The sequence below is a fragment of the Stenella coeruleoalba genome (genome assembly GCF_951394435.1).
Source record: "Stenella coeruleoalba genome assembly, chromosome: 8".
Lineage (NCBI taxonomy): Eukaryota > Metazoa > Chordata > Mammalia > Artiodactyla > Delphinidae > Stenella > Stenella coeruleoalba.
Genome location: NC_137154.1, coordinates 51,694,508 through 51,717,492, shown reverse-complemented (window position 1 = coordinate 51,717,492; position 22,985 = coordinate 51,694,508). Strand labels below are relative to the sequence as shown.

The window sequence follows — 22,985 nt, the reverse complement described above, 5'->3', positions numbered from 1 at the left end:
CTCCCATAAGGTTAACAGCTGATTTCTCAGCAGAAACTCTACAAGCCAGAAGGGAGTGGCATGACATATTTAAAGTGATGAAAGGGAAGAACCTACAACTAAGATTACTCTACCCAGCAAGGATCTCATTCAGATTCAATGGAGAAATCAAAAGCTTTACAGACAAGCAAAAGCTAAGAGAATTCAGCACCACCAAACCAACTCTACAACAAATGCTAAAGGAACTTCTCTAAGTGGGAAACACAAGAGAAGAAAAAGACCTACAAAAACAAACCCAAAACAATTAAGAAAATGGTCATAGGAACATAGTATCGATAATTACCTTAAACGTAAATGGATTAAATGCTCCAACCAAAAGACACAGGCTCGCTGAATGGATACAAAAACAAGACCCATAAATATATGCTGTCTACAAGAGACCCACTTCAGACCTAGGGACACATACAGACTGAAAGTGAGGGGATGGAAAAAGATATTCCATGCAAATGGAAATCAAAGGAAAGCTGGAGTAGCAATACTCATAACAGGTAAAATAGACTTTAAAGAGTGTTACAAGAGACACGGGAGGACACTACATAATGATCAAGGGATCAATCCAAGAAGAAGATATAACAATTATAAATATATGTACACCCAACATAGGAGCACCTCAATACATAAGGCAACTGCTAACAGCTATAAAAGAGGAAATCGACAGTAACACAGTAATAGTGGGAGACTTTAACACCCCACTTACACCAATGGACAGATCATCCAAACAGAAAATTAGTAAGGAAACACAAGCTTTAAATGACCCAATAGACCAGAGAGATTTAATTGATATTTGTAGGACGTTCCATCCAACAGGGGCAGATTACACTTTCTTCTCAAGGGTGCACAGAACATTCTCCAGGATAGATCACATCTTGGGTCACAAATCAAGCCTCAGTAAATTTAAGAAAATTGAAATCATATCAAGCATCTTTTCTGACCACGACGCTATGAGATTAGAAATCAATTACAGGGAACAAAACATAAAAAACATGAACACACGGAGGCTAAACAATACGTTACTAAATAACCAAGAAATCATTGAAGAAATCAAAGAGGAAATCAAAAAATACCTAGAGACAAATGACAATGAAAGCACAACAATCCAAAACCTATGGGATGCAGCAAAAGCAGTTCTAAGAGGGAATTTTATAGCTATACAAACCTACCTCAAGAAACAAGAAAAATCTCAACTAAACAACCTAACCTTATACCTAAAGGAACTAGGGACAGAAGAACAAACAAAACCCAAAGTTAGCAGAAGGGAAGAATTCATAAATATCAGAGCAGAAATAAATGAAATAGAAACAAAGAAAAAAATAGCAAAGATCAATAAAACTAAAAGCTGGTTCTTTGAGAAGATAAACAAAATTGATAAACCATTAGCCAGAATCAAGAAAAAGGGAGAGGAGTCAAATCAATAAAATTAGAAATGAAAAAGGAGAAGTTACAACAGACACCGTAGAAATACAAAGCATCCTAAGAGACTACTACAAGCAACTCTATGCCAATAAAATGGACAACCTGGAAGAAATGGACAAATTCTTAGAAAGGTATAACCTTCTAGACTGAACCAGGAGGAAGCAGAAAATATGAACAGACCAATCACAAGTAATGAAATTGAAACTGATTAAAAATCTTCCAACAAACAAAAGTCCAGGACCATATAGCTTCACAGGTGAATTCTATCAAACATTTAGAGAAGAGCTAACACCCATCCTTCTCAAACTCTTCCAAAAAATTGCAGAGGGAGGAACCCTCTCAGACCCATTCTATGAGGCCACCATCACCCTGACCAAAACCAGACACAGATACTAGAAAAAAAGAAACTTACAGACCAATATCACTGATGAATATAGATGCAAAAATCCTCAACAGAATACTAGCAAACAGAATCCAACAACACATTAAAAGTATCATACACCATGATCAAGTGGGATTTATCCCAGGGATGCAAGGATTCTTCAATATATGCAAATCAATCAATGTGATACACCATATTAACAAATTGAAGAATAAAAACCATATGATCAGGGCTTCCCTGGTGGCGCAGTGGTTGAGAGTCTGCCGGCTGATGCAGGGGACGCGGGTTCGTGCCCGGGTCCGGGAAGTTCCCACATCCCGCGGAGCGGCCGGGCCCGTGAGCCATGGCCGCTGAGCCTGCACGTCTGGAGCCTGTGCTAGATTCGCAACGGGAGAGGCCACAACAATGAGAGGCCCGTGTACCTCAAAAAAATATATATATATATGATCATCTCAAAGGATGCAGAAAAAGCTTTTGACAAAATTCAACACCCATTTATGATAAAAAAAAAACTCTCCAGAAAGTGGGCATAGAGGGAACCTACCTCAACATAATAAAGGCCATATATGACAAACCCACAGCAAACATCATTCTCAATGGTGAAAAACTTAAAGCATTTCCTGTAAGATCAGGAACAAGACAAGGATGTCCACTCTCACCACTATTATTCAACATAGTTTTGCAAGTCCTAGCCACGGCAATCAGAGAAGAAAAAAAAATAAAAGGAATACAAATTGGAAAAGAAGAAATAAAACTGCCACTGTTTGCAGATGACATGATACTGTATATAGAGAATCCTAAAAATGCCATCAGAAAACTACTAGAGCTAATCAATGAATTTGGTAAAGTTGCAGGATACAAAATTAATGCACAGAAATCTCTTGCATTACTATACACTAATGATGAAAAATCTGAAAGACAAATTAAGGAAACACTCCCATTTACCACTGCAACAAAAAGAATAAAATACCTAGGAATAAACCTACCTAGGGAGACAAAAGACCTGTATGCAGAAAACTATAAGACACTGATGAAAGAAATTAAAGATGATACAAACAGATGGAGAGATATACCATGTTCTTGGATTGGAAGAATCCAAATTTTGAAAATGATTATACTACCCAAAGCAATCTACAGATTCAATGCAATCCCTATCAGATTACCAATAGCATTTTTTACAGAATTAGAAGAAAAAAATCTTAAAATTTGTATGGAGACACAAAAGACCCCAAATAGCCAAAGCAGTCTTGAGGGAAAAAAGCGGAGCTGGAGGAATCAGACTCCCTGACTTCAGACTATACTACAAAGTTACAGTAATCAAGACAATATGGTACTGGCACAAAAACAGAGACAGAGAACAATGGAACAAGATAGAAAGCCCAGAGGTAAACCCCCACACCTATGGTCAACTAATCTATGACAAAAGAGGCAAGGATATACAATGGAGAAAAGACAGTCTCTTCAATAAGTGATGCTGGGAAAACTGGACAGCTACATGTAAAAGAATGAAATTACAACACTCCCTAACACCATACACAAAAATAAACTCAAAATGGATTTGAGACCTAAATGTAAGACCGGACACTATAAAACTCTTAGAGGAAAACATAGGAAGAACACTCTTTGACATAAATCACAGGAAGATCTTTTTTGATCCACCGCCTAGAGTAATGGAAATAAAAACAAAAATAAACAAATGGGACCTAATGAAACTTCAAAGCTTTTGCACAGCAAAGGAAACCATAAACAAGATGAAAAGACAACCCACAGAATGGGAGGAAATATTTGCAAATGAATCAGTTTACAAAGGATTAATCTCCAAAATATATAAACAGCTCATGCAGCTCAATATTAAAGAAACAAACAACCCAATCCAAAAATGGGCAGAAGACCTAAATAGACATTCTCCAAAGAAGACATACAGATGGCCAAGAAGCACATGATAAGATGCTCAACATCACTAATTATTAGAGAAATGCAAATCAAAACTACAGTGAGGTATCACCTCACACCAGTTAGAATGGGCATCATCAGAAAATCTACAAACAGCAAATGCTGGAGAGGGTGTGGAGAAAAGGGAACCCTCTTGCACTGTTGGTGGGAATGTAAATTGATATAGCCTCTATGGAGAACAGTATGGAGTTCCTTAAAAAACTAAAAACAGAATTACCATATGATCCAGCAATCCCACTACTGGGCATATACCCAGAGAAAACCATAATTCAAAAAGACACATGCACCCCAATGTTCATTGCAGCACTATTTACCATAGCCAGGTCATGGAATCCACCTAAATGCACATCGACAGATGAATGGATAAAGAAGAAGTGGTACATATATACAATGGAATATTACTCAGCCATAAAAAGGAACGATATTCGGTCATTTGTTGAGACATGGATGGATCTAGAGACTGTTATACAGAGTGAAGTAAGTCAGAAAGAGAAAAACAAATATCGTATATTAACGCATGTATATGGAACCAAAAAAAAAATGGTACAGATGAACCGGTTTGCAGGCCAGAAATTGAGACACAGATGTAGAGAACAAACATATGGACACCAAGGGGAGAAAGCTGCGGGGGATGGGGATGCTGGTGTGATGAATTGGGCGATTGGGATTGACATGTGTACACTGATGTGTATAAAATGGATGACTAATAAGAATCTGCTGTTTAAAAAAATAAGTAAAATTAAATTAAAAAATTACAAAAAACCGACTAATACTAAACTTTCTTTGGGTTATTTGTATGGAAATATGTTAATATAAATGTTTCAGACATTACATGAAATTCCTAAAAATCTTATATGTTCTCATATAATGTTATAAGTCATCATTCTAGTTATTATTTTAAAATGTATATCTCAGAAATAACTAAATTTCCTTGTCAATTGCATTATTATGAACTTTCGTGAAATCTTTAACTGTGGTCATTTTTAAGTCTTTTGTCATTTACAGACAGTTCTGGGTGTAGTCTCATGCTTTTGCAAAAATGTTCCTATAAAAGGGTTTCATCTTCAAGGAATTCATGGAAAAGACTGTGACAAGCACAGGTTTCTGGTAACCGACTATACTGCTGAACTGAATGTATAAGCATTTTCAGAACTCTATTGGAAAACTGATGAATTCATAAAAGTGCTAACCAAAGATCAAGATGAAAAAAAAATTAATTACATGGGACTGAGTGAACTGATGAGGATGATTATAATTTTTGTGACTTTCTGTTTGAATAAAAAAATTTAAAAATAAATCCAAAAAAAAAAGAATGAAACTGGACACTGTTTTACACTGTACACAGAAATCAACTCAAAATGGATTAAAGACTTGAGCATGGACCTGAAACCATAAAACTCCTGAAAGAAAACATAGCGGGGTAAGCTCCTTGACATTGGTCTTGTCAATAATTTTTTGGACTTGACACCAAAATCAAAGGACAAAAGCAAAAATAAGTAAGTGGGACCACATGAAACTAAAACACAGCAAAGAAAACCATCAACAAAATGCAAAGGCAGAAAATATTTGCAAACCACGTATCTGATATGGGGTTGATATCCAAAATATACAAGGAATTTATACAACTCTATAGTAAAAAAAACAACAAACAAATAGCCCAATTAAAAATTGGGCAAAAGACCTAAATAGACCTTTTTTCCAAAGAAGACATACAAATGGCCAAGAGGTACAAGAAAATGTGCTCAACATCATTAATCATCAGGGAACTGCACATCAAAACCATAATGAGATATCACGTCACACGTATTAAAATGTCTGTTACAAAAAGAAAAGAGATAACAAATGCTGGTGAGAATTTGGAGAAAAAGAAAACCCTGTACACTGTCATTGGGAATGTAAGCTGGTATAGTCACTATGGAGAACAGTATGGAGGTTCCTCCAGAAATTAAGAATAGAACTTCCATATGACCCAGCAATCCCAATTCTGGTTGTATATACAAAGGAAATGAAATCATTGTCTGTTGTTTTTTTGAAATTTAAAAAAACATTTATTTTATATTGGAGTATAGTTGATTTACAATGTTGTGTTTCAGGTGTACAGCAAAGTGGTTTTGTTATACATATACATATATCTATTCTTTTTTAGATTCTTTTCCCATATAGGTTATTACAGAGTATTGAGTAGAGTTCCCTGTGCTATACAGTAGGTCCTTGTTGTTTATCTTTTTTTTTTATTGGAGTATAGTTGCTTTACAATGTTGTGTTAGTTTCTGCTGTACAGCAAAGTGAATTAGTTATATATATACATATATCCACTGTTGTATAGATTTCCTTCTCATTAGGTCACCACAGAGCATTGAGTAGAGCTCCCTGTGCTATACAGTAGGTTCTCATTAATTATCTATTTTATATATAGCAGTGTATGTATGTCAATCCAGTCTCCCAATTCATCCCACCCCCCCATCCCCCCTTGGTAACCAGAAGTTTATTTTTTATTCTGTAACTCTCTTTCTGATTTGCCAATAAGTTCATCTGAACCGTTTTTCTAGATTCCACATATAAGCAATATTATATGATGTTTGGCTTTCTCTTTCTGACTTACTTCACTCTGTATGACAATCTCTAGGTCCACCCATGTCACTGCAGATGTCATTATTCATTCCTTTTTATGGCTGAGTAATATTCCATTGTATATATGTACCACATCTTTATCCATTCCTCTGTTGATGGACGTTTAGTTTGCTTGAAATCATTATGTTGATGAGATATTTGTACTCCCATGTTCATTGCAGCATTATACATAATAGCCAAGGTACGGAAACAACCTAAGTGTCTATCAGTGGATGAATGGATCAAGAAAATATGGAATGAATATTATTCAGCCTTAACAAAGAAGGAAATCCTGTCATTTGTGACAACATGGATGAACCAGGAGAGCATTATGCTAAGCAAAATAAGCCAGACAGAGAAATACTACATGGTATCACTTATATGTGGAATCAAAAATAAAGTCAAATTTATTGAAACATTATCAAAAAGTGGTTTCTGGGGGTTGGAGAAAATAGGGAGGGGTTGGTAAAATGGTACAAATTTTCAGTTATAAGAATAATAAGGTCTGAGGATCTAGTTATAATGTGACTATAGTTGATAACACTGTATTGCATAACTGAAATTTACTGAGAGAGTAGAACTTAAATGTTCTCACAAGAAAATAAAAAGGGAAGGAAAGAAGGAGGAAGAAAGAAGGGAAAAGGAAATATGTGAGGTGATAGGTGCATTAATTAACTCAATGAGAGGAATTCTTTCACAATGTATATCAAGTCATCAATTGTACACTTTTAATATGTTACAATTTTATTTGTCAATTATACCTCAATAAAGCCAGAAATAAAAAAGAGTTTTCTTCCAGCTCCATGGAAGACAGTGGAGAATTGCTTTCAGGATTCTGAAAATTCTTTTTTTTTTTTTTTAATATTTATTTATTTATTCTTTTTTGTTTGTTTGTTTAGGCTGTGCCAGGTCCTAGTTGCGGCATGTGGGATCTTTGTTGTGGCGTGCGGGATCTTCATTGCAGAATGTTTAGTTGCAGCATGTGGACTTCTTAGTTGTGGCATGCGAACTCTTAGTTGCGGCATGCATGTGGGATCTAGTTCCCCAACCAGGGATTGAACCCGGACCCCCTGTACTGGGAGCATGGAGTCTTACCCACTGGACCACAAGGAAAGTCCCAGGATTCTGAAAATTCTTAATTGTTGACCTCAAATTCCGTTTCCAATCAATCATGTGTGAGGGTAGAGTAAAAATATCTTCATACATGCAGGGACTCGAAAGATTGCCTCTCTTGCACTAGTTCTCAGGGAACCATAGGGTATTCTCTACAACAAAGGGAATATAGGAATAAAGAGCAAGGCATGGAGTCCAAGAAGTAGGGGATGTAACAGAGAAGAAAGAGAAGAGGAGCTTTATGGCCTGTGTCATATTTTGAGAGCGAACACTTCTATGGAAGCAGGACAGGGCTTCAGTAGGGATATTTCTAAGGAGGGGAAAGGGTAGGTGGAAGCACATTGCTCCTGTGTTTGAGCAGAATGAGAAGAAATCTGTCCGTTCTCTTGGAGAGTTCAATAATGAAATAGTAATAGGCACGTAGAAAACTAAGTAAATGAAAGTTAAGACAGTTATTAAAACAAGGAAAACTAGAAGTCGTAAAGAAAGTATAGTAAATTATACTTGGCTCTGATATGATGTTAACCCTGAAGATTAACAACAAAAAATTGTAATATAAATTGAGAAGATGGGGGAAAGGGAAATCTGTTTCCAAGAATAATGGTATAAGAGAGTGGATCCTTCATTTTTCATGCTAGAAAGTCCATAAATCATTTAGAAAAGTGAAAAGTGAAAAATCAGAAAATAGCAGTACACATGTGTTACTTAGAAATATGAAGGTAAATACCAGAAGAAACATCTTAAGGAGCTGAAAGTGATTCTAAGGAGGCAGGCAGCTACTGATTTTCATTATGTCTTGGTAGTCCTGTTTGACTTTTAAAATAGGTATGTGTAGGGACTTCCTGGTGGTCCAGTGGGTAAGACCTGGGGCTCCCAGTGCAGGGGGCCCGGGTTCAATCCCTGGTCGGGGAACTAGATCCCGTATGCATGCCGCAACAAAGAAGTCCGCATGCTGCAGACTAAGACCCGGCGTAGCCAAAATAAATAAATTTATTTTTAAATAAAAATATAAAATAGGTACATGTGTTCTTTGATTAAAACATGATTAAAAAGAAAAAGAAGGAAGTTCTGAGAATGGACTTGTCTTGTAGCCAAAGAATACAGACAAATTCCAACCCTTCCCAGACCCTTTTTCTTTTACTTTTATATCTCCTGCCCTCCCAACAGGAACCCCAGGCCTCTGGCCTGTGCAAAATATTTCTGACCTCTCCCAGTTTCTGGTTATAAGTATGTCCTAAATATTGCATGGAGGGAAATGGCATGCCTTTTTCTGTGTCAAAGACAGAAGAATAAATTCAAAGAAATGTTAATTTTGGGGGGGAAAAAAGGGTAGAGGACTATATACTGAACAGAATTCATAAATTTAAGGGTGTGCAAAGAGGGGAGGAAAGCTACTGGTGTGGGGGGGTGCTGGGGAGGGGGTTGGGAAGGGGAACCATAAGTGGCAAATGAGAATTGTGTAGAATACCAAGAAGTCGAGCTTCAAAAAGGAGCAGTGCTCACAAGCTGCAGAGAAGCTGTGTGGATTGGGAAGTTGTTAGTTGGATTTTGGCAGTTAGGAAGTTGTTCTTGACCTTTCAGAGAGAGATTACTATAGATCAGTGGTTCTCAACTGGAGGGCAGTTCTCCCCTACCCCCACCCCATGAGACATTTGGTAATGTCTGGAGATACTTTGGATTGTCACACCTGGAGGAGTGCTACTGGCTTCTGATGAGTAGGGTCCAGGGATCAAAAATGCACAGAGTAGCTCCCAGTGACAATGAATTATCTGACCCAACATGTCAGTAGTGCTAAGGTTGAGAAACTCTGCTATAAATTAAGGAAAGGTGAAGAAAGGAACATTTATTGAGCATCTATTTGTTGAGCATTTCTTTGTTCCAAGAATTATAGGAACAGGATCTAATTTGAAGGTAGTGATCACGTGTTTTGGGGAAACTACAGAAGGGAAAAAAAGTATAGTAGCTAGCTTGAAAGGGAAGCAAAGTTGAAAGAATAATTGAAATGCTTAGCACAGTGTTTGGCATATATTAAGTACTTAATAAATATTGTTTTTATTATTAATAACATGTTCATTAAGAATCAGTAAGTTCATTTACAGATGTTCATTAAGTGCTAGTTACTATAGGAGAAACAAAAATGAATGAAATATACACGTATTTGTATGCTTATGTTTCTTATTAGTTTACAAACTTTATAACTAGAGTATCTGTTTTACTTATTTCTCTATCCCACATAGAACTAATCTTGCCATAATTAACCTAAATACACATATTTTTGCTTAATAGAAGAAGGCATATTTATGAATTAGCCATTCTTCACAAAAACAGTATATAACATTTAACTCATTGAATTATAGTTAATTCTTTGCCTTTTTTCCTCCCTACTAGACCATAAGCAGCACAAGAGTAGAACAAGTTAGGTTAGCCATCTCTGTAGCATTCAGGACTTAACACCATGCCTGGCACATAATAGTTACCCACTAAAATGTTTGTTAAATAAATGAATGCGATTACAATCACTGTCAGTAGTGTATTTTTTGAATGCTAGCTGTTGACACCCCAGAGGAGGGGGAATATACTATGAAACTATTTATCAGATAATCTTCTGTTTAATGTAAGTCTTCTGTTTAACATATTTTCTTCCACATTTAGAACTTCAAAGCGTTTAATAAGAAAAAGAATAGCTCCGCTGAAACTTCTCTTAAAGTCCTGCTTTGTTTTTCTTATCTCTGCAGTGCCGAATTATCCCAAGGTCGTTACTGGGACGGGCTAGGCTCTCCTCCAGATTCCCCATCTCCTGGGAGTGATGTGTATTGCAGCAGTGAGCCCAGTGACCCTCAGTATGACCAGAGTCTCCTGGAGAACTTGTTTTACACAGCACCCGTAAGTCACTGAATCTGAAACTTTAGGAATTGGAGAACAAGAGTATTAATAATATTAGTGAGTGTAGGCATGTTACCACTTGCCAGACAGAAAGCTATCCATTTTACATACCTTATTTAATTATAATCACAATCTGAAGAGGAGAGTATTATCCTCGTTTTACAGATGAGGAGATAAGCCTACTAAGATTAATTATTTTGTCCAAGGACACATCATAGCAAGTAAGTGTTAGAGCCAGGATTCAAATTCAAGTTTACCTGAGTCCAAAGCCTATAATCTTAATATATTATGTGGCTTCCTAAGAGCTCTTTCAAGGAAGAGCTAATGTAGGTATACCCTCAGAACCACCCTTGACTGGTATCTTTTCAGATACAGATGTTCCAGAAACACCTCTACTCATGGTGGACAAATACCTCTACTGACCCTTAAGACAGAACATTCTCTTTTCAGGCAGTTTTAGCATTTTCAAAGTTCTTTCTTATGTCAAGCCGTATGTTCTATTCATTGGTTTAGCATCTTCTAGAATGTATACAAAATGAGTTCATTCACTGTTCCACAAATAATCATATTTGTGAAGATTGCTGTCATATTCCCTATTTTCTTTTTCTCCAGGTCAGCAAAGATACCTGAAATACAGTGTAGTTTATACCAGCTCAGTGGAAAAGCAATGAGGGTGACCAGGGTGCAGAAGAAGCAGGGAGGACTTTTACATGAGATTGTCAGGAAGGAGCATCATGAGGGATAAGGGATTTTAACTGAGACTTGAAAAGTAGTGTTCAGAGAGATAAACGATATGAAATAGGAATAGAAAGAATGACCTGTTTAGAGAAGCAGTTTGTGTACTACAAGGCATCTAATTTGACTGGGTAAGAATTCGTGTGGAAGAGACATTGACGAGGCAGGCTAGCGCATTATAAGCAGTCTGTAACAGCGTTTGAATGTCGAGTGAGGAGGAAATGACATGACTGAAATAGTGTTCTAGGAATGTTAAACTGGCAGTGATGTAGGAGGTCAACTGTGGGGAGAATAATGGGAGCAGATAGGAAGCCATTGGGTTATTGGAGGTGTGAGACAGAGAGAGAGAGAGAGAGAGAGAGAGAGAGAGCATGCCAGAATGAGAGTGGCAGGAGTGGGATTGGAAAGGAGGAGATGGACTTAAAAGACACTGTGAATTGTTAGGATTTAATGACTTTCTACCTTAAAAGTCATCACTGATACTGTGTTACCTGTAGGAGAAAAGAGAAAGGGAACTTACATTTAGTACACATTTTCTGTGTGCCAGAGAATTTACGTTACCTATTATTTATTAAGTACTGTGCCAAATGTTTTAAGTTCATTATTTCATTTAATTCTTTTACTAGCCCCATGAGATAGTGTTATCCTTTTACATATCATGAAATAAAAGCTTAGAGACATTAATTACTAGTAGTTAGGCAGAACTAGAATTCTTACCCTAGTCTGTCTGGCAAAAAGCCCATGTTGTTCCCACTAGACCACACCATCTCCTAAGTCTTGAGCATAGCATTAGAATCTGATCTTGACTTGACCTCCCTAACCTCATCTCCCACTTTTGCCCTGTAACCACTGGAGACTCCAGTCATACTGATTGTCTCACAGTCTAGCTTTTTCCATCCCCATATCTCTTGCTCATACTGGTCCTTCTACTTGTTGAAGGATGTTGAAATGCCCTTATACATCTGGTAAACTTCTCTTCATTCTTTAAAAATCAACTCATCACCTCTATGAAGAAACCATCCCAGACTCCTCTAAGCAGAGTTTGTTGCCTGAATGTCCACAATATCCTGCACATACCTCTCTTACAGCCCTTATGTTGTATGATACAGTTCCTCATGAACAAAAACATGTCTTCATTATCTTTTTATTACCTGTAAAACAAAGGCCTGATAGAATTTTGAGTACTCAGTGAATTCTTAGTGAATAAACGAATGAATCTGTGAATGGTACTAAGTAATCCCCCATGCTATCTGAACAAAATAATTTTAGAAAATGTTTGTTTACTGGAAGAAGGAGTGAACCAATTGGCCTTGAGGCACTGGGAAGACCAAGGAGTTAGAATGCTCATGTCCTTCCCTGGGGTCAGTGTTTAATGTTCTTAATATTGAATAACATCCACAGCTTAGAAATTCAGCATTACCTTGTGGTTTTGTTTCCTGAAATTATGAGCTTTTGAACAACCTGGTTATATTTACTCTAATTTTCTTCAGGCTGTGAACCCATCTAGCTTTTGATCACCTTGTCAAAACCATTTTTAGAAGCTGCCACTTAACAAAGAAAAACTTAAGTGCAAAAAGCTTTGTAATTTCACCTTGGAAAAGTTACATTGCCTCCTAGAAGGACATTCTGATCATGCCTATTTAACTATTAATTTGTTACCCTTATGACAGGTCAATACGTTATATACCCTGAGATGCTGAGAAAAGGGAGTTGGAGGTGATAAGCTTAAAACTACTTTGGATTGGTCTCCTGCATTTATAACAAAAAGATTTTTTTTTAAATTGGAGCCGAATAACTGTAACGCTGTCTTCTTATTTTGCATTTGTGTTAGAGCTGATTAGTCAATTTCAGCTTCCTTTTCTCACGATAAAATTACCGGGGGTTTACCCACTGGTTCTGCCATTACGAAAATTTGTGACATATAATAAACAGTTCATCTTAGCAAGATTAAAAGCAGAATGAATCATTAGGAGTATAGAGTGCTGAAAAAAAGTAGAATCTTTAGGGCTTCCCTGGTGGCACAGTGGTTGAGAGTCCGCCTGCCGATGCAGGGGACACGGGTTCGTGCCCCGGTCTGGGAAGATCTCACATGCCGCGGAGCAGCTAGGCCCGTGAGCCATGGCCGCTGAGCCTGCGTGTCCGGAGCCTGTGCTCCGTAACGGGAGAGGCCACAACAGTGAGAGGCCCGTGTACCGAAAAAAAAAAATTGAGATGGGGACACCTTACAGGAATGTACTAAGGATTAGAAATACACATGCAGCATTTAACATAGTACCAGATACATAGAAGGCAGTCAGTAAATAGTGGTTGTTATTACTTTTGAGGATTCAAAAGAAGAATCTGTTTTCATTTATTTTCTTTGAACTGAACTTGTAGGTTATTTTTGTGAACTTCATATTATTTTTATATAGCCAGGAGAAACAGGATTATCTTCCTGGTGTCAGTTATCTCTTTTGATTACTACTTTTAGAGAAATGTTTTCATTACCACTATCCCCAAAGCAGTTATCTTTTAGTGCCTCTCTTTTTGTTTCTTCCCCCCATAGAAATCTGATACCAGTGTCAGTGATGTCTTCAGTGGAGATGATGATGTTGTCCCTTCTAAAAAAATGAGCCAGTCAAAAGCTCTTGCCAGATCTTCTAAGGTTCTAGAGTCAAATGATCATAAGTTGAAGAAGAAGGCGGTGGGCAAGAAAAATAGGTGAGCCTCTTTATGAATGCTTGTTTAGAGTCAAAAGCAAAGGAAGATTATTTTCACAAGATCTCTTCAAGTGAAATCACCTGTGTTTGCCAATACTGTCAGACTGGTTGAGTTACAGTAACTCATTAAGTATTGCAGTCCTTAAACATGCAATAACATGAAAAGATGGATGTGATAAAATAATTAAGGGAGAAAGCAGAATTCTAAGTTGTATGTGTGCTCTGTTACACTTAATGTAGAAAATATGCATAAAGAAAGCAAATGAAAAGGAATACACAAAAGTGATGATAGTAGTTATATTAAAGTAGTGAATAACTGAAGTAAAGTCTGTATCCCTTGTTGAAAACCTAATTCTGTTATATCAGTTTCTGTACTTGTGTGGAGATAATAAGCCTTTGGATTACAAGAATGTTTTTACTTTTTTTTTTTTTTGGCTGCATGGGTCTTAGTTGTGGCACACGGGATCTTTGTTGCCGCATGTGGGATCTTTGTTGTGGGATCTTTAGTTGCGGCATGCAGCATCTAGTTCCCTGACCAGGGATCAAATGCGGTCCCCCTGCATTGGGAGCGTGGAGTCTTAACCACTGGACCACCAGGGAAGTCCCTGTTTTTACATTTTTTGAGATTTCTTTCATGTAGATTAGGACCAGAATTATGATTAAAGCCATTTCCCAGTCTTTGATAACTTGTGAATTAAGATGCCTGCTGCCTTTCCTCCTTCCTCCTCTTGCCTGTACCAACTAGATCGTTTCATATTTGGCTTCTTACAATCTGCCTCACTGTCTATATGAACTCCTTTCAGAAACTTGATTGAACAACAGATGCTATCAGAAACTCCAGAAGATGCCCAAGTGATGACACTAAGTGTGGATAGACTGGCCCTTCTGGGTAGAACACATTCAGTCAGAATCATCATCGAAACAATGGGAGTTCCTCCAGATAGTCTCCAGGAGACCCCTGGCAAAAAAAGCTTTCCTGGGAGACTACCTAAGCTGACAACAAAAAAGCGGTATGTCTCTAACATGGGAAAACTAAATTTGACGTTTCTGGAAAGTGTGTCTGGTAGTAATAATAAATAATTACATAGTACTTTATGATTTGTAAAGTGCTTTCATATGCTTCATTCAATCAACAAAAATGTACTGAATCCGCCACTAGGTCCCAAGCATTAAAAGTATGAGAATAAAGAAAATTAAGACCCAGGCTCCATTCTTCCATGCCTTACAGTCAACAGGAGAGAGAAACATTTAAATGGCTGTCTCTTGGGTTGGCCAAAAAGTTCGTTCGGGTTTTTGTAAGATGTTACAGAAAAGCCCGAACAAACTCTTAGGCCAACCCAATATGATAGGGCTTTAGGGGCCAAAAGAGATGTTTTATATGAAAAGTGCTGTGGGAACGCAAGACTGGTAAAGGCTTTGAAAAGAGCAGGTCGGTCCTCTGAGGACCTGAGGTTCTAAAAATAGGGCCTTGAAAGATATGTAGGATTTATCAGAGAGAAAATACGTTTATTATTTGGTTTGTTTTTTAATTACTTTTCTTGTTTCGACTTTTTAGCACCTTCTTTGTGGAATATCACTTTCCTATGGGCTTTTCCAAAAATGGATTGACAAAGACAGCTTTGATCACTGAGGTGGTTCGACTCGCATCCAGTAAAATTACAGATGGAAGTAAGAGAGAACTTAATTTCTGCTCCTTAGATATTTTGGCTTTGGAAGAATTTTTGAATCCCTAATTATTCATATACTCCTGTATTATCATAGAATCTTAGAGGCAGAAAGAATTTTGAAGTGAATCTAATTCCTTTACTTTACAAGTGAGGAAACTGGTCCAGAGGTGCTATGAGTATTCGGATGCAAGGCAGAAAGGCAGTGACATAGCTGAAACTGTAACTCAGAACTCCTGATGCTTAGATCATGTTCTTTCAACTGTTGACGTTTTTCTTTTCTTCCCTTTTTAAAAATAGCTTTATCAAGGTATAACTCACATACCATACAATTCACCCATTTGAAGTATACAACTCCATGATTTTTAATGTATTCATAGGTTGTGTAACCATCACCACAATCTAATTTTAGAACATTTTCATCCCCCCTAAAAGAAATCCCATACTTATTAGCATTCTTTCCTCATTTCTCTCTTTGCCCCCTTTCACTAAGCAGCTACTAATCTACTTTCTGTCTCTCTCAATTTTCCCATCCTGGACATTTCATATAAATGGAATCATATAATATGTGATATTTGTGACTGGCTTTTTGGACTTACTGTAATATTTTCAACTTTTAATATTTAAGTTTTCAATATTTCGCTATTAAAGACAGTGCTTCAGTGAATAATCTTGCACATGTATCATTTCTCATTTGATGTGAGTATATCCAGCACAAGCATTTAAAATAAATACTTATTTACCCTTAAAAACAGCACCTAAATAATTTAATATACTCTTTTACTAGAGTACATTGTTTCACTTTCCCCATCACCATAAGGAAGAATTAGGGCATTTAAAATTTTTCATATTTTTATTTTCTGTATGCTTAAATTATCGATAGCAACAGAAGGTGCTCTGGAGGTTTGTTAAAAGCATTCGAGAATGTATACTTGATTCTGCTGGCTGAAGTCAGTCAGTGTGTTTGAGGAGCTTTAATGCAATTAAACTGTTTTTATCAAACCCCAATATAAAGAAAAATGTTGGATTCTTTTCTCAGGTCTTCCCCATTTACCTCCTTCTACCTACAGGACATTTATGAGTTCCTTAAAACTTCTCTGAGCCTCAGATTCCCCATCTGTAAAATGGAGGTACAGCAAGGACAAGCACGGTTCTGATATGCACGAGTTTCAGTTAACATAGTATCTACAAAGCAAGAACTGCCTGTATTACACAGGGGCTTAATGGACAGTCAAATGGGATAATGAATGTAAAAGCATTAAACTCTAAAGTTGTATGTAACTAATACTAGCTCACATTTATTGGGCACTAAATTATGTGTCAAGAACTCTACTCAGTGTTTTATATATATTAATCATGTAATCTTTTAAAACACATACACACACACACACACACAGATGAAGAAAGAGGAAGCTGAGGCATATATCAGTTAAGTAACTTGTCTAAGATAACACAACTGGTTTATGGTAGAACTAGAATTTGAACTAGAACATTTTGATTCCAAATCATTGTGCTTTTCATCTATATTGCTTCTCATGCATTATTATTATTAGTATTATTATTGGCCACAGCGATTGAGTTCTCCCTTTGTCCTTCTGGGAAAGATAGTATGGGACATGTGGAATAAGCATCAAGCCAGGAATTGGAAGAGTTCTAGTTCTGGTTATACCACACACTTAATCGTGTGACCCTAGACACAATGACTTTTCATCTCTGGGCCTTTCTTAACAATATAATATGGAATGGACAAGTTATTTTCAGGATCCCTTCCAGCACTTTAAAAAAGTCTGCTTTGGCATATTGTTAGCAATTTATTTACATGAATTTCTTCTTCCATTATTGCCTTAACTTATTTTTTAAAAAATGAGCTTAAGAACAGAGAATTATATGACAAATACAATAATATAGTACCAAAACATACTTAAGTAATAAGGAGAAATCTGAGTAACACCAGGTTGAAATACAGTTCTGTTTGTACATAAAAGATTTTATAGTGTTTTAAAGTGCTTTTTTATCTGTTACCTCAGTTGATCCTCTCAGCACACCACTGAGGTGTAGGTGTTGTCTTACTTCTCTTTCCGTGGTGGGATAAGCAGGTAAACTGGTCTAGTGGGTGTGCGCTTGCTGGGCCCAGACCTTTTGTTAACAGTTCCTGTGGATGGATCCAGATAGCAAGACCTAGATCCTGTCCATGAGTACCTAAAGAAATAAAAAGAGTCAAGAAGTAAGATGGCAAGGATAGAGATCAGTAGGTCAAATGGGCAGTTTGAATGAATATCAGAGATAGTGGATTCTCTGTAACTGGGCCTTTTTGCGTGGGTTCTTCAGATCCATTTTAAGGGTCTAGAAGTGAATGGACTGGAAGATTATTTTACAGGTGATAAATTGTGGCTGAAATGGTTCATTAGTAAGTAACAGAACTTATTCATATCAAATGATTCTAGCCCCAAATTCCTTTTTTTTTTTAAACCTGTTAAATCCACATAGCAGTGAGCACAGACTCAGATACTACCATCACTTTATCCCATTTACACTTGCTATTACAGCAGAAACCCCTTCCTTTCCATCTATGAAAAGACAGACTCCGTTCTGCCTAATACTGCAAACTAAGATCAGTACTTAGAACCTTGTATAAGTGTGACAGGAGAAGTCCCCTAGTCTTCAGCCAGAAAATAAACTCATTTTCATTATTACAGTTTTTGATTCGGTTCTTCTCTTCATTTATCCCTCATTGTCCCACATCCAGCCAGCCCCCTTCTTTCATTACATTACCTATCAACTTGTCTTTTAAAACACTGGTCATACCTTACACCCAGTGAAGTGTATGGTATGTCTCTTTACACATCCTGTGCTCCTATGCTTGACATTCATTTCTCATAGCAAAGCAGAGCAACATAGCCCTGCTTATCTTCTCTGTGCTGTATTCAGGATTTTCTCTCTGTCTCTGTTCCTTCAGTCCTAATAACCCTAACACTTTTGTGAAATTACACTGACTGGATTCCTGAAAGAGATCTTAGATTTGAAAGGGAGGTGGGTGGTGTCAAGGCATGGATTGATGAGATGGCTCTAGTTGGGTGGTGTGACATGTGCTTATGTGTCTGGTTCTCCTTACAGTGGTGAAATTCCAGCAGAGATTTGTGTTTCCGGTACAATTTGGTGGCCCAATGATAGAACACTGGTGGAATTCCAATCTTACTTTCCAAATTTACACAAAGAAAACCCCACAGTTAAAGGTACTTCAAGTGATTTTGACCTTTGCCTTACCATTTATTCACACTAGGGATTTGGAGCATACTTAAAATTATATTCCTACCTAAACTAGGAAATTCTCCAGGCTCAAACGATATTAATACTTATGATTGTTGTTTATTATTATAATTTTAAATTTCTAATTGATATTTGTTATAGGCTAGATATTATGGTAAAGGCTCTATGTGAACAACACTATCAAATTTAATGATTAAAACAGTTTGTGAATTAGATACCTTATTATCTTCAATCTACAGATGAAAAAAACCAAGATTTAGTGAAGTAACTTGTCTAAGATCACCCAAGCTAATAAAAGACAAAGCCAGGACTCTATCCCGAGTCTTTAGGTCCTAAGTTCTTAACCTCTTTACTGTGCTCCCTGCTATGGAGGGTTGTTTGAATTGATATAGGAGCCTTAATTTGAGGCTCTGCTTTCTTTTTTCAGACAGAATACATAAGTTATCCATCCCATATCCAAAGTAATATAATATAATATAATGTGGGTAGCAGTTTTATCAGCTAATTCCAAGTTTATAAAATCCACTTGCAACTGGTACAACAGAACTCAAACTATGTCATGAGCAGTTTTTACTTCCTTCAATTGAAAGAGTAGCTTTTATAATCTTTGACTTCCTCTTTGGTATGGATAGTATGAGGAATGCATCTTGTTTTCTTTTTGTTTATATTTTCAGGAGATCTAAATAATACAAGTTCATTTTGGAAAATATAGCAAAATAGAAGGAAAAAACATAAGGAAAAAACAAAAAATAGAAGGAAAAACATAATTTCACAACCTCAAGACAACCTCTATAAGCATTTCAGTATATTTGCATTGAATCACATAGTTAAGGCTTCTTTCTAATTATAAAAGAATTATACATGTTTTTAATAGAAAAATATTTTTAAAACACAAAAATCACCTATAATCTCATCACCAATAAATATTGTTAATATTTATGTGTATCTTTTTCAAATGAATACATTATATATGTAAATCTTTGACAGTATTAGGATAATTTTATATGCAATTTTTATCCTGCTTTTTAAAAATTTAACATTGTCTTGAGGATTTTTATTCATTTTTTTCAAAAATGTAAATCTTTTCCATGTAATTTTATAAATATGTGAAGGTTTACTATATATAATTTAATACCCTATTTCTAATAAACATAACGAATATTGTTCATATTATTTCAAATTTTAGTAAACATCATTTTAATAGCTATATATTATTCCATTCTAGAAATGTGCTATAATTAATAATTCCTGATTTTGAACATAAAAATCTCATTGTTAACTTTTAAAATACACATTGTATATAAGCTTCTTATGTATTATTTACTATTTCTTCGGTATAAATTTCCAGAAGTGAAATTACTGGGCCAAAGAGTATGAATATTAAAAGCTTTTTATATTTGTTGCTAAATTTCCTGTCCAGAAGTATGTTGCCAGTTTATATTCCCAACTTCAGGCATATGACAGCCCCTGTTTCTCCATAACCTTGTTAGCATTGGGCATGTTTTATAATTTTCCCAGCTTTAATGGCAAACATTTGCATCATCTTAATTGCACTTTTTATTTTTAAGCGTGAATTTGAACATTTTTTGTAAGAACTAACTTAAAAATAGAAAAAGATAATCTTCTGACCTCTTTGTGACTCATGAAACCCTCTCTAATCTTCCAGGAAGAATTGGTAAAACCCAGAAGGGAGACCAAAATGACAGAATATGGGCTCCCACTTAGAGTTCCCTCAGTCAAATAATTAAGCTACTGACTTCATAAAGCATGGATTCCTTTATAAGTCATCATATGTTGTCACTTCAATTAAAGTCCCCTGTGGCTTCTCTTTACTTTAACTTAAACTTTTTCTTTCCTTCTTTTCTCAGCCTGAAGTCATTGGGTCTGCATCACTACCTTTGAGAGCTGTCATTCAATCTGAGCTGCTTTCTTTCAGTGACCAGCTTGCAGTGCAACAGGAAAGTGGTCAGACTCCACTTGGCCCGCTCAAGGTATGTAGATACACATTCAGGTAGTCAAGTATTTATGGAGCATGTGTTACTGGCTGGCTGTGAGATTATAGCAGTGAACAAGAAAATCAGCATCTTTGCTCTTGCAGCTTATATTAAAACAGGACAACAAAAGTGCTAGGAAGGGGGCTTCCCTGGTGGCTCAGTGGTTGGGAATCCGCCTGTCAATGCAGGGGACAAGGGTTCAAGCCCTGGTCCCAGAGGATCCCACAAGCCGTGGAGCAACTAGGCCCGTGTGCCACAGCTGCTGAGCCTGCGCTCTAGAGCCCGTGAACCACAACTGCTGAGCCTGCGTGCCATGGCTACTGAGGCCCGCGCACATAGAGCCCGTGCTCTGCAACAAGAGAAGCCACCGTAATGAGAGGCCTGAGCACCGTAACAAGGAGTAGCCCCCATTTGCCGCAACTGGAGAGAGCCCACACACAGCGATGAAGACCCAGTGCAGCCAAAAATATAAATAAATAAATAAATAAATAAATTTATTTCACGTGTATAATTTTAAAAAAAACTGCTGCGAAGGAACTAAATGATACAATGTGACAGTAAGTACCTGGGAGGAAGTAGGAGATGGGAAGGTGTCTCTAAGGAGGTGACATTTAAGGTGAGATTTGAAGAATGAGAGGAAGAGGCCACCAAGTAAAAAGCACAGGAAAGATCGTTCCAGAGAAAAGAATGGCACATGCAAAGGCCCTAAAGTGAGAATGGGCTTCACTTCATCAAGGGGCAGAATGTTGCCACAGGATAGTGAGCCAAAAGGGAGATTGGACAGGCAGGCAGGAGCCATGTCGCTCAGAGCTTTGTAGGTCAGAGTAAAGGGTTTAGCTTTTATCCTAAGAGCCAAGAAAGGACATTGAAGCATGGAAGTGACATCTGGTTTACATTTTAAAAGATTACTGGGTAGAGAATATTGTAGGGTGCAGGAGGGAAAATGTTGCGTTCATCCAGAAAAGAAATGATTGATAGTTTGTACTAGAGTAGTGGCAGTGAACAAGGAGAGAAGTGGCTGAGTTTGTGTGTGGTGGGATGAATGCTATGTGTAATTCATCGGAGAGAGGGTTCTGTCCTTTATTCAGAAGCATCATTTTCTTAGGTGGAAGAATTTTTTGTTTTTTAGAGCTTGCCCTAATCATTTTCTTTTAATTGAAGTATAGTTGATGTACAATATTATATAAGTTACAGGTGTACAATACAGTGATTCACAATTTTTAAACATTATATCCATTTATAGTTATAAAATATTGGCTATATTCCCTATGTTGTACAGTGTATCTTTGTTGCATATTTTATACATAATAGTTTATATCTCTTAATCTGCTACTTCTGTATTGCTCCTTCCCACTTCCCTCTCCCCACTGGTAACCACTAAGTAGTTCTGTATATCTGTGAGTCTGTTTTTTGGTACATTCACTAGTTTGTTTTATTTTTAGAGTCCATGTATAAGTGATACAGCATTTGTCTTTCTCTGTCTGACTTGTTTCACTTAGCATAATACCTGTAAGTCCATCCATGTTGTTGCAAATGGCAAAACTTTTATTCTTTTTTATGACTGAATAGTATTGCATTGTATATGTACAATGTCATCTTTATTCATTCATCTGTTGATGGACACTTAGGTTTCTTCCATATCTTGGCAGTTGTAAATAATGCTGGTATCATTGGGGTGCATATATCTTTTTGAATTAGTGTTTTTGTTTCTTTCATATATATACCCAGGAGTGGAATTGCTCATTCATATGGTAGTTCTATTTTTAGTTTTTTGGGAAACCTCCATACTGTTTTTCACAGTGGCTGCACCAATTTACATTCCCGTTAGGTGGAAGAATTTGAATGTGTGGCTTCACTATAGCTTTGTCCTGTTGTACTGGCGAGCTTTTGAAATCATCACAGCCATACATAAAACATTTCCATGACTCCTCATCACCCAGAGGATAAAATACAGGGCATACCATATGACCCCACCTGACCACTGCAGCTTTCTCTGTTCCAGCTTCCCTGCCAATAGCCATGTCAAACTATGTAAAGAATTGCTAAAGTATTGTGCTGGGTTATGCATCCATGCTTTTGTTCTTGATTTTCATGCTGCTTCCTCTTCTTGGAAGCCCTCTCTGCCCTCTTCCTGGCCTTCTTAGTAATAGATACCATTTAATTTTAAAAACTTGTTTGACTACCATTGCAAAAAATTAACATCACATTATTCTTCCACTACCAAAGTTTTATT

The 22,985-nt window shown here is 36.8% G+C and overlaps 1 protein-coding gene across 3 annotated transcripts in view; it reads left to right on the top strand.

Annotated features, from left to right (window-relative positions):
• The window catches only part of C2CD3 (C2 domain containing 3 centriole elongation regulator), a 130,411-nt gene that overhangs the window by 33,282 nt on the left and 74,144 nt on the right, over positions 1-22,985 (top strand). For 2 of the 3 annotated variants that reach the window (XM_079928273.1, XM_079928275.1), the window contains exons 8-13: positions 10,246-10,393; positions 13,674-13,828; positions 14,631-14,837; positions 15,383-15,495; positions 18,606-18,724; positions 20,627-20,749. In XM_079928273.1, coding sequence (XP_079784399.1) covers positions 10,246-10,393; positions 13,674-13,828; positions 14,631-14,837; positions 15,383-15,495; positions 18,606-18,724; positions 20,627-20,749 — 865 coding nt within the window. The remainder of the gene's footprint in view (positions 1-10,245; positions 10,394-13,673; positions 13,829-14,630; positions 14,838-15,382; positions 15,496-18,605; positions 18,725-20,626; positions 20,750-22,985) is intronic. The other variant, XM_079928274.1, reaches the window with a different exon arrangement.